At 35.5% G+C, this 17188-nt stretch overlaps 1 protein-coding gene across 1 annotated transcript in view; it reads right to left on the reverse strand.

Moving 5' to 3' along the window:
• The window catches only part of LOC111055059 (nuclear hormone receptor E75), a 103094-nt gene that overhangs the window by 13421 nt on the left and 72485 nt on the right, over nucleotides 1-17188 (reverse strand). The window contains exon 3 of the mRNA XM_039436271.1: nucleotides 8371-8515. Coding sequence (XP_039292205.1) covers nucleotides 8371-8515 — 145 coding nt within the window. The remainder of the gene's footprint in view (nucleotides 1-8370; nucleotides 8516-17188) is intronic.

A 17188-nucleotide genomic window follows, 5' to 3' on the forward strand; every position in this document is an offset into this window, starting at 1 on the left:
CTATTTCACAGCAAGTGAAAGCTGGAGGTTCTAGTCGACTAAAGAGAGCACGCAATTGAGAGTGAAAGGTATGTCCGGGCCAAGAGTGAGTGCGAGAGAAAAAGAGACAGAAAGGTCAATTTCGGAGTCTTGACCTCTCCTGGAAAATATTAAACTATACTACAAATGAAATCAAAGAAATTGTTCTTTGCTTCTCTCACTACAAAGCAACAAAAAAGAAATCATTATTTTGCTACCAGCGAGAGCAAAGGGGATAACAGAAAATTGTATATCATGAGGAAGAATTTCGGAAAAATGGTATTGTCCAAACGTATAACTTATGACAACTCATTTGTCCGGAAACTGTACTATAGATAAACCTCTCCACTTTTCCTTGGATGTACAATAGTTAGAAAGCACATTCATAAATGAAGAGGGAACAAATATTTAAACTCTAGAAATAGACGCAGAGTTGAGATGTGATATCATTATTTCAACAGTCGACTTTCAAATTTTAAAAGCAGTCAACTAATGTTGGAATCTTCAAAATAGCAATCGGTCGACGGTCAATAGCCCAGAGGTTATTGTCCTATAAATAAGGCTGCCAATACATTCACTTTCACTAGATGTGAGTGTGATCTTACTTTGGCATATGTGCTATCAACACGAGATCCAATAAAAAAAATTATTATCTAATAAAAACAAAAATTTCAAATATTTTTAGCCCGTCGCCTGTAGGTGAAGTATAGTAGTATCAATTTTGTACAAAATGTGGTCTAGAAATGTTTTTCTTTTGTTCAATAACTAACGTTATTGTATATATTAAATCATTGTCAATTTTTCATTAAAAATTAGTGATATATTGGAGTACACGTATTGCTTGAACAAAGCATGAGTTCTGAAAAATAATCCATCTGCAAGATCAAATTGAAACATTTCTTCATTCAGTAGTTAAAGTGGTTTATATTACTTATTTTCATACTAGAATGTATTGCAAGTCTATTCTTGTAAATGTTATTACTCCATACTGACTAAAATCCTATATCCACATATAGATCTAATTTCAAAGTGGATCTCTAGCTGAAGGCGAGAAAACCTCAAGGTTGACACTAAAATATCACGGATGTAAATTTCTAGCTTCCATGAGAAACTAGTTTGAACGATTCATTCTATTTGCACTGAGTGCAGAGATTAAAAATCCTGAACATAATGAGCAACTAGGTAAGCTACTTGAAAAACGGAATATTTTACACGAAAAAACAAAGAGTGTACGCTTTCATTCATCACTCTATCCTGCAGAGAGAACTGGAGCGGAGAAATTCTCCCATGATGCACTTTCACTAGTGCTGGCGCTACAATTGAAAGTGATTTCTAATTGTGAAAGTGAAATGAGAGCTGCCATTTTTGCACTGGGTACTTGTAAGTTCGTGAGGTCAGATGCACTTCATGACTAGATCAAGATGTATCAAATGATAAAAGTTTAATTCGTAAATGACTTAAGGAGATTTAAGACACTAATTACTGGATCCTTGAAATACTTCGAAGGAACTAAATACGAGAAACGAATTGGATTGTTTTTTATCATATTAAATTTTCAACATCAACCCGTTTTAGTGTAGTTGAATGATTGAAAAATTCCTCTAATCCTACGCGTAATAATTCAATATATCAAACTTATGCATGAATAATTTTCCACAAGTCTTATTAAAACTATTCGTGAACATCTATCGAGAATTGATTTCAAATATTTTTAAAAAATTTTGCTGAATCTGATAGTGAGTGTACTGATATTTTCATGGAGTAAGCTTATCAATGGCTTATCTTTGAATCAATACCCAACATGTACTATAAGTTTTAACATTGTGATATCGTGGCATGTCCACTAGACACGTGGATCAAATAGTATCAATCAACAATGAAATTATTGTGAGAAAATAGTAAAGATACTAACGTGCATTATGGTAGTTGACAACTCCGTTAAGAATTCCTTTCAAAATTGGTAACTCTTCTCCCATGACTGCAGTTATCCAAGACTAGGAAACAATAGAAGTTCGTAGTATCCTTATGAACGCAGTTTATGATAACTGAGTTAGCTTGTTGGCTAACTTTGGTAACACAACACTTGGAGGTAGTGGTTCAAGTTATGGTAACTGAGACACCAGAAACACACTAGATCACAAGAAAATATTACACTCGAGATATTTTCCAAGAGGGCACTGAACAACAACACATTGTTTCAACACAATTCTCACTGTCAAAACGTCCCATTTTGTAAGCACATTACTAGTAACTGTTGGTGAATTAATAAAGAACCACTCATAGTATGTCACACGTAATCACAAGAGTTGGAAAATCGGAGAACAGAACGACTAAAGACTGAAGCCGGTTGCGAGCGACATACACTCAACCGCACTGTTCACTTGCCCGTGAGAGACTGACTCTCGGCGCGAGCTCAGAACAGTAGGTACCCCCACCACCACAACCTTGAACTTGCCTTCGAAGAAGACGACCTACATTGCGCCCTTCCTCTTTCTAGTCATCATCACTCCCTCCTTCTCATCGAGCTAAAACAGTCTCATTGCACGTCAAGGCAAGTGCTATGCTATGCTACTGAGCCCGTTTCCACACGTTGCTTTTTGACGAAGCTACGTCAACTTCACGTGGGTTTGCTTCAATGCTTTATCATTTATTCATGCTAATACCCTATTAATAAATCTTGAAGAGTGATCAGTTATGTTGAACAGGTGAATCTGACACATTATTCCACACAACTTTATTGATCACAGTCTTTGTTAGGAACAATAGGAACGTAGAGCATTTCATTGATTTATCCACGATTATGAGATAATTCCACACAAGTTACGTACTTTATGGTGATTATTCTCTTGAACAAGTCCTCACCAAAATTTTATCAGGCATAAAAGTATACTGGAATTATTAATTTCATGAACAAGGTTTATCAGAGCTTTTCAAATACACATTTCTGGAAATTCAGTGTCAGTGCAGTAACATTCTTGTTAGTCAAATTTGACTTCAGTGGTTTATTATTGGAGGAAAACTTTTGAGAAAGATAGTAATGAGATAGAATAAGATATTGTGAATTGAGTCATAAACTTCTATTCACAAATACTGTATACAAATGGCAGTAAAGATCTTCATTGAGACCGAATTACTTGAGAAATTGAAGATATATTTCCAAAAGCATAATACATCGAGAGGAAGTTTGATTAGAGTACGTTTTACTCTTGTTGGAACTGGATAAGTGACTTCAAGATCACGCCTTCATGAATGGCCGTGTGACAAGAGTACTACTACTACTACTACACACCTCAAGGAAGTTCAACGACCTTCTAAGACCACTTCCGTTCTTGTGTGCAGCCATTACTACCTCAATGAAAAATAGCCTGCCGTGTTCTGGACAATGATCACCACAGTGGAAGTTCAAATCCTCACCTCGAAACAGCATTTGATCAATTGAAGACCTTCAGGTTGCTCTTGGTTTTGGCGCGAACTGAAAGGTTGCATTCTAATATCGTCCTTGCTCCGAGTGGCCAACTCAAATACATCCTACGAAAAAAGCCACGACCTCTCTTCCATTAATTTCATGTTAACTTCCTTTTCCGGCTACGAAACATTTATAATTTAACCTAAACGATTTTCCCATATTTCACCAGTTCTACAACGGTGTCCTCCCGAGAAATTTCCCGTTGATGTTTCAATCACGACTGAATCAACTAGCAAGGATTTTTTCTATGTAACCAAGTCATGATAGCCTTCATGGTACCTCTTTAAATACACGTACAACAAAATTTATCGATTTAAATTTCAGAAAACTCAAGGTCCTTGATAAGAAATTACAGTTACAATGTGATTAATTTGATAATGGAGAACCGTTATAGTTGATAATTGAATAAAATATTTATAAGAATGTAAGTAGGATATTCATGATCAAAATCAAAGGCATTGTTGGGAGATGAATCACATTTATAACGGAAATGATTATTTGGATAATGATAACTATGGATTCAATCAATATTGGTACATTATATAATTGCGATTTTATTATCTGTTATATAGTTGAATAGTTCTATATTGAGCAGATAATGCTACTCATTTGAATAATTATTTGAAAAGAATAGTATTTCCCAGAGACATTTGAAGTCTCGTTTAGCAGACTATTTATGAGTGGTGGTTGATATGAAGTCTAGAACTTTCTTTAATGAAGAATGATTTGAAATCTGAAGAAATCTCGAATCATCGCGCGACTTGGAAAGTGAAACGATCATTGAAGCAAATCTCTTAAATCGACAGACAGGAAAATTTCTACTACAACAGTGTGCAATTCCACTTTCATTCTCGTATGAGGTGAAAACGAAAGGCAAATGAGTGAGACAGAAGATGGAGCTAGAAAGAGAGAGAAACAAACCAAACGATAGTGAAACTAGTGAAAGTGAAACGCGGTCTAGAGTTCGTTGTACGCTGTGCCCCGAAAGTAGGTTAAGATGTACCTACCACCAGGTAAACATTTTCTCATTCCATGGCTGAGAAGGTCAGTTGGACTGTCGTGATTACCAGCTATGAAATTGTAACTGCCTCTCGAAACAAGATGGCGTCGATTTCACTTTCACCTTCTTTGACAATGTTGAGAAAAACACGACTCCATGTGCAGCCAAATGAAACTTGTAATTAAAATTGGATGCAATTCTGTTAGATGTGGATTTCATGATAGATAAGTGAACCAAACTTTTGTTTTGTGTTGGGGATAAAGTAAGAACCCAAAACCTTAGAACTAAGATCTGAAATGGGAATTGGAGAAATGTTTCAAATTGTAACTGCAGCTCTTTTACACAAGGAATTTGAAGAGATGATTTATATGAGAGGTAATTCATATTATTAATCTCCAATGGTGAACAATACATCCAGTGACTTGAGGTAATTTATTTTGAATCGAATCATACTAATTTCTACCAATAAATCTTGCCCAATCAGAGTTGAAAATTATCTAATCAAATTGAGAATGAGAGTTAATTATTACAACCGATTGTAATTATTAAAGCTACTCCCACAACATTATTTGGAAAGTAGATATTAATTATTAATAATTTATAAATATTAATATATTGGGTCTATAGGTATCCTTCTATGTAGGCATTCAGTTGTGGATATCGTCTCAAAATAGGTCAATCCAATGTTGGAGGTGAATGACCCCTGATATCCTGATTGAAGCATAGTGTTAGGAAATCATACATTAACAGTAACAAGTCTTAAATCAACAAATAAATATCAGGGATAAGATGTGATTTTTCCCAAATATTTGTTTCAGATGTTTTAAATAGAAAAATAGAGAAGAAATAGAAGGAGAATGAGAGAGACCGTTTTGTAACTGCAGAGAAAGAACAGCAGAACATTCTCGAACACTTTCACAACAGGAAGTGAAGAGAGTGATTAGAGCGGATTGGCCTATGCTGGTAACACTTTCACTAAATAAGGACTTATATCGGTCTGTAGCCTATAGTTAGCCACCAGTAATCATCATTAACAGCACGAATCTCATCCTCTTAACTAACTGTAAAGTCCTACTGCAACTCAAAACGTTTTTTCTGTAGTTTTTAATGTTATAATGGTAGGTTACAATAAAAAAATCACATCAGGAGTTAATATTCTCGGGTTACGGATTTAGACACTTTCGTAAAAAAAGCTTTTCAGATCCTATCCAATGAATTCAGTTGATTTTCATCTCTTGTATTGTAATCGATTTGCAACAACATACTTTAGAAGTGCTTCTTACATGATGTTCACTAGACTATTATTTGGTAATCTAATACTTTATCGTAAGGGTTTACTTACGAAAACGTACCATGAACATTTCAATAGTCGTTCATCTCAATTAAGTATATTGATTCAAATTAAGAAAAGTTTTTAAAGAAAGCAGAAGGGAAATGTTTTTTATTGTTTCAATTGATATAACTGTTGCTGTTGTAATTGACATAATTAATAAGCATTTCCCAATGTAAAAAATGGTATTGTTACTATATTAATCCAAATTGATATACTTTACTTCATGAAACTATTGTATTTATTGGACAATTCCAGTACCCAGTATTCATTCCAGTATTAAGAGTAGCAGTGAAGTAATAATAGTTTTCAAAGCAATTTCTACTCTATTGGTAATATCAGAGATTTTTCAAAATCTAGACCAAGTTGAGTAATAATTGTCCATAGCTCGAATAATGGTTTCACCACCAAACCGAAGCTCGAACAACTATCAAGTTTCGAACAGTGAAAATAAACTGGCCGGAATGAGATTACTTCACCACAACTTCACAACAGCCAGCGAGAATAGAAAGGGTGAATGACCGACCCAGGAAAGTTCATTGAACCAAGCTTCACTGAGAAATATAACAGCCTGCGACACCTAGCGGCAGAGCCAGGAACTACTACAGCGCGCCATATTTTTCCCGCCGTTGTAGTTCCACACTCTGTCGCTAGATGGCAGCTCTCGTCGGAGAGCAATCGTTTGATACAAAACGTCCTTGCGTTGCTTCGCGTTGCAACGCTGGGCTGAGCTACTGAACAAGTGAACACAACACAAAGGAAAATGGAATAGTTCTATTTGGGAAGGGAATTGATTGAATGAATTCTATTGGAGCTTAAAATTATGTTCACAACTATGAACTTGTCGGGATTTTATTTTAGAAACTTTCTTGATTAATAGAAGTGTTGATGGTATTTCAAATATACTATTGAGACGATACTTAGGAGGGAGCTCAAGAATCTATCAATAGCTCAAAATAAATTTTCCTCAATCAACTTGGGGTTTTAAATGTATGAATGTCATCACTTGAATACTGTTCCATCATCATTCTAATGGTAAACACCAATGGTATAATCATTTAAGCAATTTGCAATGCAAATAAAACCAACATGGTATTGGGACTAATTTCAAATTCAAATTAGGAATACTTTGTTCATTGTTGACTGAGATCAAGATATGGGATGGGACTGGAGCAGTGGAGTTTCAAGGGATGGAATATTCAGTATAATTTGAATACATTATACTTTAAGCAGCTTAAAGATTTGTAAGAGTGCTGGAGCTCAGATATTACGTAATCATTATGTACTAATGGTAATAAATTGAAGAAATATTTATGAAGTATTCTTATTCGACTGCAAATCTCGGAGGATTACCATAGATTTATGCTCTGTCACAATTAGCTTTTACCGAGCAGTTGGTAAAGTACAAACGAAGATACAAATTATATTTTTTAATGAATAAAAACTGTTTTAACTAAACGGGGAATTACACCGGGAAAACCTGTCAATAGAAGAGATACCAATGGAAAAGGTTACCAACTGATATCATAGATAAAAGATAGCATAATATTCGATCTTTTCTCTATGCTTATAATCTGTTATCTATCGCTATGCTTATATCTTGTTTGAGAAATTGGATTTATTCAGTTTTCCCAATACTAATTGTGTGCCTATTTTGGAAAAATAATATGAAGAGAGAGATAAAAATGGAGTTGAAAGAAAAATTGTGACGAAGTTACTCGAAACAGGACTGGTTGAGTTGCATAATGACGTTAGATGAGTGACGTAGTGGAAAGGAGACCGAGTTATGCAGTTTGGAGTAGATGGAGGGGGATCCCCGAGAGAGCGACCCAGCCAGAGTTCATTGACCGAGATTCTCCATAACATTACCCCACCAACCCCCTCCCTAGCGAAAACTGCACTAAACCAACTGTACAACACAGAGATCTCGTAACACAGAGGTAACCTTACGTAGTGCAATTCGGTAACTTTCAAGTAACTTAATTTTGTCTCTCTCTCTTCTCGTATCGACTTTGTCGCTCTCTCTCTCATACGCGTACTCGCCCACGGTATGTTCAAGGGACACTGGTTGAGAAATATATCCTAGAAGTATGTCACCAACACACAGTTTAACTAATGGAAATTAGATCGCTATAGAAACTATGCTCGACACTACTACAACAAAAGACTCAACACAAAAGAATAGAATCGTGAAACCTTCTAAAGAATTAATAGCGTATAGCCAAATTTTTTTGAGAAATTGCTACTGATTAATTTCTATTGAGATATTAAATACACACCTGGAGATAAAATTTATTAAGATCATTAAGTAGAATTTAGAATATCTGGAATAATTCTTCAAGTTCACTGTTATATGGAGATATTAAATACACACCTGGAGATAAAATTTATTAGTCTGGAGTTTTCAATAGATTTTTTTTATTCTGGAATCTGAGAGAAACCTTTTTTAATAAAATTATTTGCTAAAATTAGAAAAATAAACAATACTGTGGTAGGGCTTCCTGAAAGTGGTTGTGAATTGATATTGGAAAAGTGGTTAAATAGTTGGTGACTCACCATCTCGACTCATGCCGACAGCGATGCACTTCTTGAGCCTACAGTACTGGCACCGGTTGCGGTTGATCCTCAGGATGGAGCACTGCTGGTTCTTGGTGCACGGTCGGTACTGGATCTTCTGCTGGATGCTGCGTCTGAAGAAGCCCTGGCAACAAGACGAAACACCATTGGTGCACGAGTCCAATCCACCACCTTCACACATCTCAACGTTTTCAGAGTTTTCATCACCACTAACATAGCTCTCATCGTCTGAGTGCAAACAAGATTCTATGATGGAGTCTTTGTCGTTGTGTACTTTGAGAAGGGCCTCGCTGATGACCACATTGGCCGCAGCCGAGTTGGTCAGGCAAGTCGGAGCCATACTGCAGTCGGTTTCCGAGCTATTCGCTGTCGAAACACATCCCATAGCCCACAACTCAACTGAAATTGTTTGGGGCTCAGTAGAACGACACTATGATAACAACGATAATTTTTCCCGAGAACAATCACACAAACAATGAGTTAATATCCAAATGTCTTGGAGCAGAGATAATCACTCACTACCCTTGAGCAGTAGTTCCACAAACTTGTAAGTTGAAGACATTAAATGGAGATACAAAGCGTTTGGTTTGTAGGAGACGCACAGAACTATCTGGGACCGAGTTCAAGACTGGAGTGATGTGAGACCTGGGCCTGGGCTGCACAGTGAGGCCGCGCCGCTGCTGACCTCATTTCAGGTCGAAGACCCTCTCGCTCGACCCGAAAGCGAGAGTACCCCCTCTCCCTCGCGCCCCTCAACCCCTTCCAACAATTCTTGCCTAAACCGACCGACAGTTCAACAAACGAAAAGCCTCCCCCACACCCGTACCCCGCAATCCGGGTCGCTGCCACCTAAATATCCCACCACCGGATAGATCAACGACAGCGAATAAGTCCAGATATAACGCACACACACACACACACTCACTAAATCGTTACGCCAGCTACTATGATTACAGACCGACCGATGATAGAAAGAAAAGAAAAACAGACCACTGAGTTGAACGAACTTTTCTCTTGGTGATTATAATAAAGTGAAATAACCTTACTAATATGGCTGGTAGCCAGACTAGTACTGCATGTACTTGAATAGTGAAGGCAGGCGCCTAGGCTTGCTCAACAACAAGTCCACTAAAAATTTACTTTCTGGTAGTAAAGTAATTGCAAAACAGATTTAATATTAATGATTTTGAAAATGTGATGTGGTGTGGTACATTGACCCGACTTTCCTTCAAGTTTCGAAGAATTTCGAATAGGTGTAGGAGAACTACTTTCGAATTTCAATATTAATACAGTAGTGATTAATACGATCAACAGGCATTAAGCGGAGTAAAGCAATGAATGCAAATAGCTACTGAGGAATCACCCTAGATCTAGGTCGTGAATTATTTCTCAGTTTTTAATTATGTTAACCATTGATAGCTTAATATATGTGATTATCTGATTAATATAACTTCTGTATTTATGAAATATTTCAATGACCACATATCTCGAGGTATATATTAATCAATATAACTCCTGTATATGAAATATTTAAATGGGCACACATCTAGAGGTATTAAGTTCCCTTGATCATTTCCAGTAGTGCCACTTTAAAGCTAACTGATATTTCGTAGATACATCATAATAATAATAATTGTGAATCCATTCAGAACTACATGCAATTATTGTTTTTGTGTTCAAATGGAACCAGTCAATTGCCTTTCGCCTCATTCCGGGGGAAAACTGTGAATCCAGCATTTTTTTGAGAATAATGAACTGTCTAGAAGTAGACTTGTATAGTTATGCGTAATGCAACTAGCATTACGGAATAAGGGAATAGCCGAAACCAATTATTTATCGAATTCGCATTCCAGTAGGAAGTGGGATACACAAAACGCAAAATCGCATTTTATTAATTATGATCCAATTTTATTTTTTATTACATTTTTTTCAATTTCAATTTATTCATTCTTTGCACATTTTACATAGTTTAAATACACAAAAATACAAAATAAATAAAGTGTACAAAAGAATGTGTAGCTCGCAAGACTTTCGTCTGTTCGCGAGCATGAGTAAAGTTTTTCGATCAAGTGTTTTTCCAGATACTCCGGAATATTCCCCTTCATGTTACAAAAGTATTTCCTAAATATCACAAAATTGACATGAGTCAATCAACTTGTCATACAATATTGAAAGTACGATATTCTCATGAAATGTGTGTGTAACTATCACATTTGCAAGGAGCATGATTAATTATGAATCATAAATGTAATTGAGTGAATGAAACCACGTGATATTGCCATACGTACACGCCACAAAACCAGTTCAATGGCCTCCAATAACTGGGTTTGTATATTTATATCGGCCCAAGTTAGTACTAGCCAGCTTATGGAAATAGTAGCTAATGGAAAAACCTATGGACACCGTAACAGTCAGAGGCGCTCCGAATTCAGGTCAGCCCCAGAGTTCAATGAACTCTGTCCCTATTTCGGCTAGAAGTGCACTTTCAAAATGTCCCTCACGCCGAACTATCATGCCTTGGCTTCAGTCATCAATGAATTTCATCACAACCCCTCAGAAAATATGAGACTGATCTGAGGATTTTTTTCTCTATATTCATTTATTTATTAGCCTTATTTTATTAAGAAAAAAATATCAATGAGAGACTGACTGCTTGTCTTTATTGAGTTTCATGAAGAATGCATTCATAATCACAAATTTCAAATATACTTGATTTACACTCTTCCACAAAACTCTTGCTCACAGAGACTACAAATCCATAAATAATTGAAAGGAAAAGGAAGAAGTCGATTGAGTGATCGATAGAAAAATAAATATTCTCATTTCAAGTTGCATTCAATTGAATATACATTTTTTACTATATACTACATTATATGTTGATGAAGTGACAAAGTAAACATTACTTGAACAAGACAAAGTATATTATTCTACAAATTCTGTAAATCTTAGCCGGTGGATTGAGATTGCTATTCATAGAAATTGATTTTTGGAATTAAGAATAAAATGGAGAGAAATATACTTGAACAATGTATTGAACATTGGAGTGTATAAACATAGATGGGATTGCTAAATCATGACAAAATACATTACAACACTCATCAAAGTTTTTTCAGACATGATGATAAAATTTAGCGTTAGGCCTCAAATGTGATACAATTATTATCAGTGGAAGTGTTATGAAAAAGCGCCTATAGTTATCTGCTATCAAGTGGGACAGAGTCACAATATTGAACTAATCAAAACCAACAGTAATTATTATGCTATATCAGTTGAAGATTAGGAAAATTTTATTAGAGTAATGGTGGCGAGATTAGGCGGCGTGTTTTTATACATTTGTCCTTATCTCGCGTTTCGGATTTTGTAAAAAAGCGTTTTGACCCAATTTAGTGTCGTTGACTTAAACGCTTAAAATAATGTCGAATCAACAGATACAACAAATAGGCCTCTGAAATACACACTACGAAAAACATGACGATAGACGTTTTGCATAATCATAAGTTGTTTCTTTGTCATACGTTAATCGCCTATGAAAATACGGTGATTAATATAGACTAGATTTGATCGGTTTTAAATTCGATGTCATGATTGAATTCATTCGGAAACGAACAGTTAGCACATTTTAAAGTATAATGCGGAATTTGTGGTTGCCACTATTAAACTTCTTATTAATAAGCCGTAATGCCATAGTCCAGATTCAAAGTAGTACAGTGTATTTGGAACCAAATACAGTAACAAGAGTCTCGGCTCTACTTCAAACTGAACCTAATTTTTCAGAAACAGAATCTAACATTTTCCAAATGAAAATAATTTTAAATCAATGCAACTCAGTAGGCTAATGATTTTATTAGCTTTCATATCCTTTCCCAGCGAATCTCTTAGCTAGGGTAGCCAAGATTATCATAGTTTTCTACATTATCCTATTGATATTCTCTGGGCTACCTCAATTTCCTTTAATTACAAAAAATAAATAACAACTATTTGAAATCCGGAAAAATATATTGATTCATTGAGACAACAAAATCGATCAGCAACATTTACTACATTGTTGCTATCGACAATAGACTTCCAGATATTATACAACCGATATTGAATGGGCCATTATTCCAGTGGTGGCTGTATTGAGAATGAGATAAACGATCTATACACAGCAAATACATTGTAATAATTATTGTTTAAGGATAAATAAATGAACTGGAATATCCTGAGGGTATTTGGAAGCGAAACTGCAAAGTTTGTCGAGCAGTTGGCAAAGCGTCTAGTTTGACCCGCGGCAAAGCAGTCAGCCTCAGTGAAAGTAAACGCGGCGTATTGCAGCGCGGTTACTACACATGGCCTGACGGTTAGGTAAAACAAGCAAAGAGCACAAGGTGAGAATCAGAATGAGAGAGAAACTATGGAAACGAGAGAGATATAGCAACCAGATGCTGGTTGTCTGGGCTCACTCTTCAGCATTCAGCAGTGGTTGGGAAACCATACAGTTCATAGACCCCGACTGTGTGGGAAGAGGCAAAATTGGGCACAAGTTCGATTCACTGGAGAATTTTTCACTAATTAGGCCACGCAATGCAAGCTGGTTGCAGTCTGGAATGCAATACTGCAGCTTTCAATTTCAAGATCTCATTGCGTTCGTCTTCAATTACAGAACAAATTCTCTCCCCTTTCTAAAGTATTCTCTCCCCTTATCTATTTCATAAATTCTCTCCCCTTTCTATTTCATTTCGTTGTTATTATTATAATTAGTCCTACAGATCATGTTTATTTCAATAATTTAGACACAATGTTTGATAGGAGCTGTCTGTGGAGTAATTGAGAGTGGATTTAATGACATTCAATTCGAAATAACTGAGTATCAAGTCCATTAATTCACCTAGTTGGTTTTATAATTTGATAGGAGAAATAATCGATCATAGTGGAATAGTCTATATTTCAACTGATCATGACACTATGATTGTCATGTTTCGTTATTAAATTTTAATAATTCGTGATCTAATTTAAATTTATTCGTTATTAAATTTACAATCGTGATCTAATTACAAAATTATTGATTGAACATATTGATGCTTACAATGAATCTAGTGATATTCAGTCGAAAACAATTTAGCTTCACAAAGAGATGAAAATACAAATATCTATAATAAAGTTGGAGAATTACCACTATTGTATGTGAATTAAATTATATGAATTTATTGCCTCTAAACAAGTGTTCCCATTTTGTATTTGAAATAATTTGTAAGCGTGTAACCTCATAAATAGTCAACAACAAATTGGCTTCTCAGTGTTTACGCAACCAAGTCATTTTAAATTAACAATTGGACACAAAAAATGGTGACAAGTCAATAACACGTGAGCCACAGATCTCAATCTTGACAACGAACTATCTCTACGACTGATGTGTTTTTATAATCATAAAGGGTCAACGCTCCCAGAGCACTAGTATTCTGCATAAATATTTCCTTTGAAAATAAATTTCCCAGCTTTGTATAAGTGAAGGAAGCCAGCCAATCAGGGTTGTCGTCACAGTCACAGGACACCCCCACACCCCTTCGTTCAACCAAACGTCTGTCAATGGATTGTCTTCAACAAACTGCATAATTTATAAGAAGGGGTGAATGATCTGTGCTGTAACAACATTCAGCGAATCAGGCACGTAGACTCCAATACGAATGCTAATTAAGAAAATTGTTTTTAAAAATAGCAATAGGCTACCTACTACACTCAAAGTAGCAATGAAATGGAAGTGGAATTATATGAATGGGTGAAAAATGATTAAGGGATTTATTATTTGTAAATCTATTATTGATAACTTGCCGTTCTAATTTGAAAGAGTATTCTACGAGAATTTTATAAAGTAACACTGATTACTTGATTTTTAAATTTTGTTTTTCATAATACTTATAAAAAAATCATGAGAAATCTTACAATTTTAATATTATTGAAGGAGATATAATGGGAAACTTTTGAATAAAGAGTGAAAATGAAGAGCTTTCAATGAAATCTCAATAAAAAGTTTAGTTAAAAAAGTGGAATGATAATAGTTTGGGGTAGGAGAGGAGAGTATTATGTATTTAAATCATCGATAATTAGTTTTACTATCAGTATCAGATGATAGAGTTGAGGAGCAAGAAATGTTATTTGTACATCCCCAAGAATTATTTTTCCTAGTTTTCCAACTGGATTCTCAACTGGAAGGCAGATTTGTGAAGTTTTACAATAGTTGGTAAACAGAGCCGAGGGAGAGCAATGTCAAACTAGTGCAACGGGGCTAACGACCGCTGCTGTCCATGCCCTGGTGTGGAAATGATTCCAGAGTGAGAAGCAGTGACGAGATCGGGCTGAGAGAGAGTGAGAGAAAGGCTGGTGAGGCCAACTACTTGTGACAGCTGTGGCGGTGGGGTGGGGGATCTTGGAGTGAGAGAGAGGGGGCAGCTATTGATCGAGAAGAGATTGGGGTCACCTGGACGATGAACTCTTGCAATGAACAATTCCTTGAACGCGCGCACACACGCACACATACGCGTGCGCGCACTGAAATCCCAATATCAGCTGCCATTTGCGAACCACCACCATATCAATCCATCTATATTTAAATACGCAATATACAGATACTGATAATTGGTAATTGAGGCAATAGAGTCGCCTATAATTGGGAAGAGACGCAGCCTGCGCAACTGAATACGCATGAAGAGCCTGGATAAAAGTGCACATAATTATTTTTATTGACTAGATTGTGTTGAGTATTTTCATATGTGGAGATAATCCTGTGTCGTAACACATTCAGAGGATATCAATACTGTATTATATAAACACAATAAAAATAGTATTGTGTAATAGAAAATGACGGAAATATATGTGTCATTTAAATTGACAGTATAAAACGTTTTTATTATGATACAAAATTTATTTTAGTGATTGACTTCCATGCAGAGATTGCAAATATGGAATCTTTTGTTGGTTTATGAAATTTTAACTAAAATATCAATAAGGGAGAACTTGGGACTGATTTCAACATGGTTTAAGGCTAGTAAACACTAAGACTTGGACAAATCTAAGTCTAAGACAAAGACGATATAATTTGAAAGAGATTCTCATAGAGGAAGATTAGGAAATAAAATTTTCTATTTGTCCAGTTGTCTCAAAGATTTCAAACCGAGCAGACAATATATTTACCACGAAACTTGAATGATACACTCAGAAGGGTGAGAATATTACAGAAACCTATTAGTAATGGATCTGAAACATTAAAGAATCGATCCCTTTGATTTACTACCAATCCTAAAACAAGTGGATTATTTTTATTTTTCGGTGGGAGAGGCGATCCTCATTAGTGTAGTCTCTAAGCTGCCTTGATCTAAACTTAAATTTTTATCGAAGCCAGAAACTATTTCGGGATGATCTATACACAGCAAAACAATCACAAGTTAAGTGGAACTCGCCCCGTGCTCCGAGCGTAATAGCCCGACTCGTAAAAATAGTCTCTCTCAAAGTACAGTGGCCTTCTGACACTGTTCTCTACCAATCTCAAAAGTCAGTCAATCGATTTTTGGAACAATCCTGATTGTCAAACTGCAAGTTGATAGTTGAACTTCTATTCAATCCAGGTGCTCTAATGGCTAGATAACTGTACCTATTGAACTCATATTATTGGTGCATCGTTTTCCAATTAATCACTACAATGGAGTCTGTGCTCTGCTTAAACGATAGACTGCATTATGTAGAAGCACGTGCTAATGTAGATGTGCATGTGGAAAGAGAAGAAAAAGAAGAAGAATGAGATAGAGAATACGAGTATAGATGATGAGAAAGGTAAAAAACGTAAAAAGGTAGCAGAAACGTGAAAAACTACATCTTGTCCTGCCATGGATAAATAAACTCCCTCCCATCAATGAGAACGAAGAATAGAAATAGAACAATAAATTTATATGGGAATAATATTCAGCTACGGAGATTCTTGTCAAAATAATAAAACCCAGAACTGACGCTCTGAAATACTGGATGTTGAAAAAATATTCCATTATTTCCTAACTTTTATCTTCCCTAGTCACTAGATAATATTTTTGTTCTTTGTTTCAAATTCTGGATAGATTTAGGACCCATCCATCATCTTTTATTGTTATTGACTTGGGATTGATCACCTATTAAGTGGTTTCTGGTAAACAAACTAAATCAGAACAATCCAGATGTTTCAAGCTTTCTGTTAGAAGTTTTTAGGTTAATCGGTAAGTTGTTGATTTTCCCAAATTCTGTCAACAACAAACTCGAGATGTCTAACGTGATTCAAGGCACGTCAACTCGACACACGTCACGAGTCATATAACACAGACAGGCAATAATGTGAAAAATGTTCAATATATGCTAATATTGGAAGATAATATGAATTTGGTGGGACTGGAGCTAGATCAAACGATAAGAGAAGCTGATGTTTTGAAATTCAAGGAAAAAAGGAACACTATCTTACTGATATGGCAGAAATAACACGAGTTGAAGAACAAGGGAAGATTGTCAGTATAGGAATTATTATTACGGGAATTGAAATATTTTACATTGTTAATAATATTTTATTTCCATCTCAATCAATTGAGTTAGTCGAAGACAGAAATAAAACAAAAAATCATCAGTAAAATAATGCTAATAAAGGAGCTCCAAAGTATGAATGGAATTGCTAATTAATTGAAAATTGTTCTATAAGAAAGAGTAGTATTATTCAAAATAACTTTTCAATGATTAATGATTTTTCTTATCTCCATTTTCATTTACGATAATATCAAAGACAATCCTGTTGATTTTCCAAGAAACTCTG

The sequence above is a fragment of the Nilaparvata lugens genome, chromosome 10 (genome assembly GCF_014356525.2).
Source record: "Nilaparvata lugens isolate BPH chromosome 10, ASM1435652v1, whole genome shotgun sequence".
In the NCBI taxonomy this organism is placed as follows: domain Eukaryota; kingdom Metazoa; phylum Arthropoda; class Insecta; order Hemiptera; family Delphacidae; genus Nilaparvata; species Nilaparvata lugens.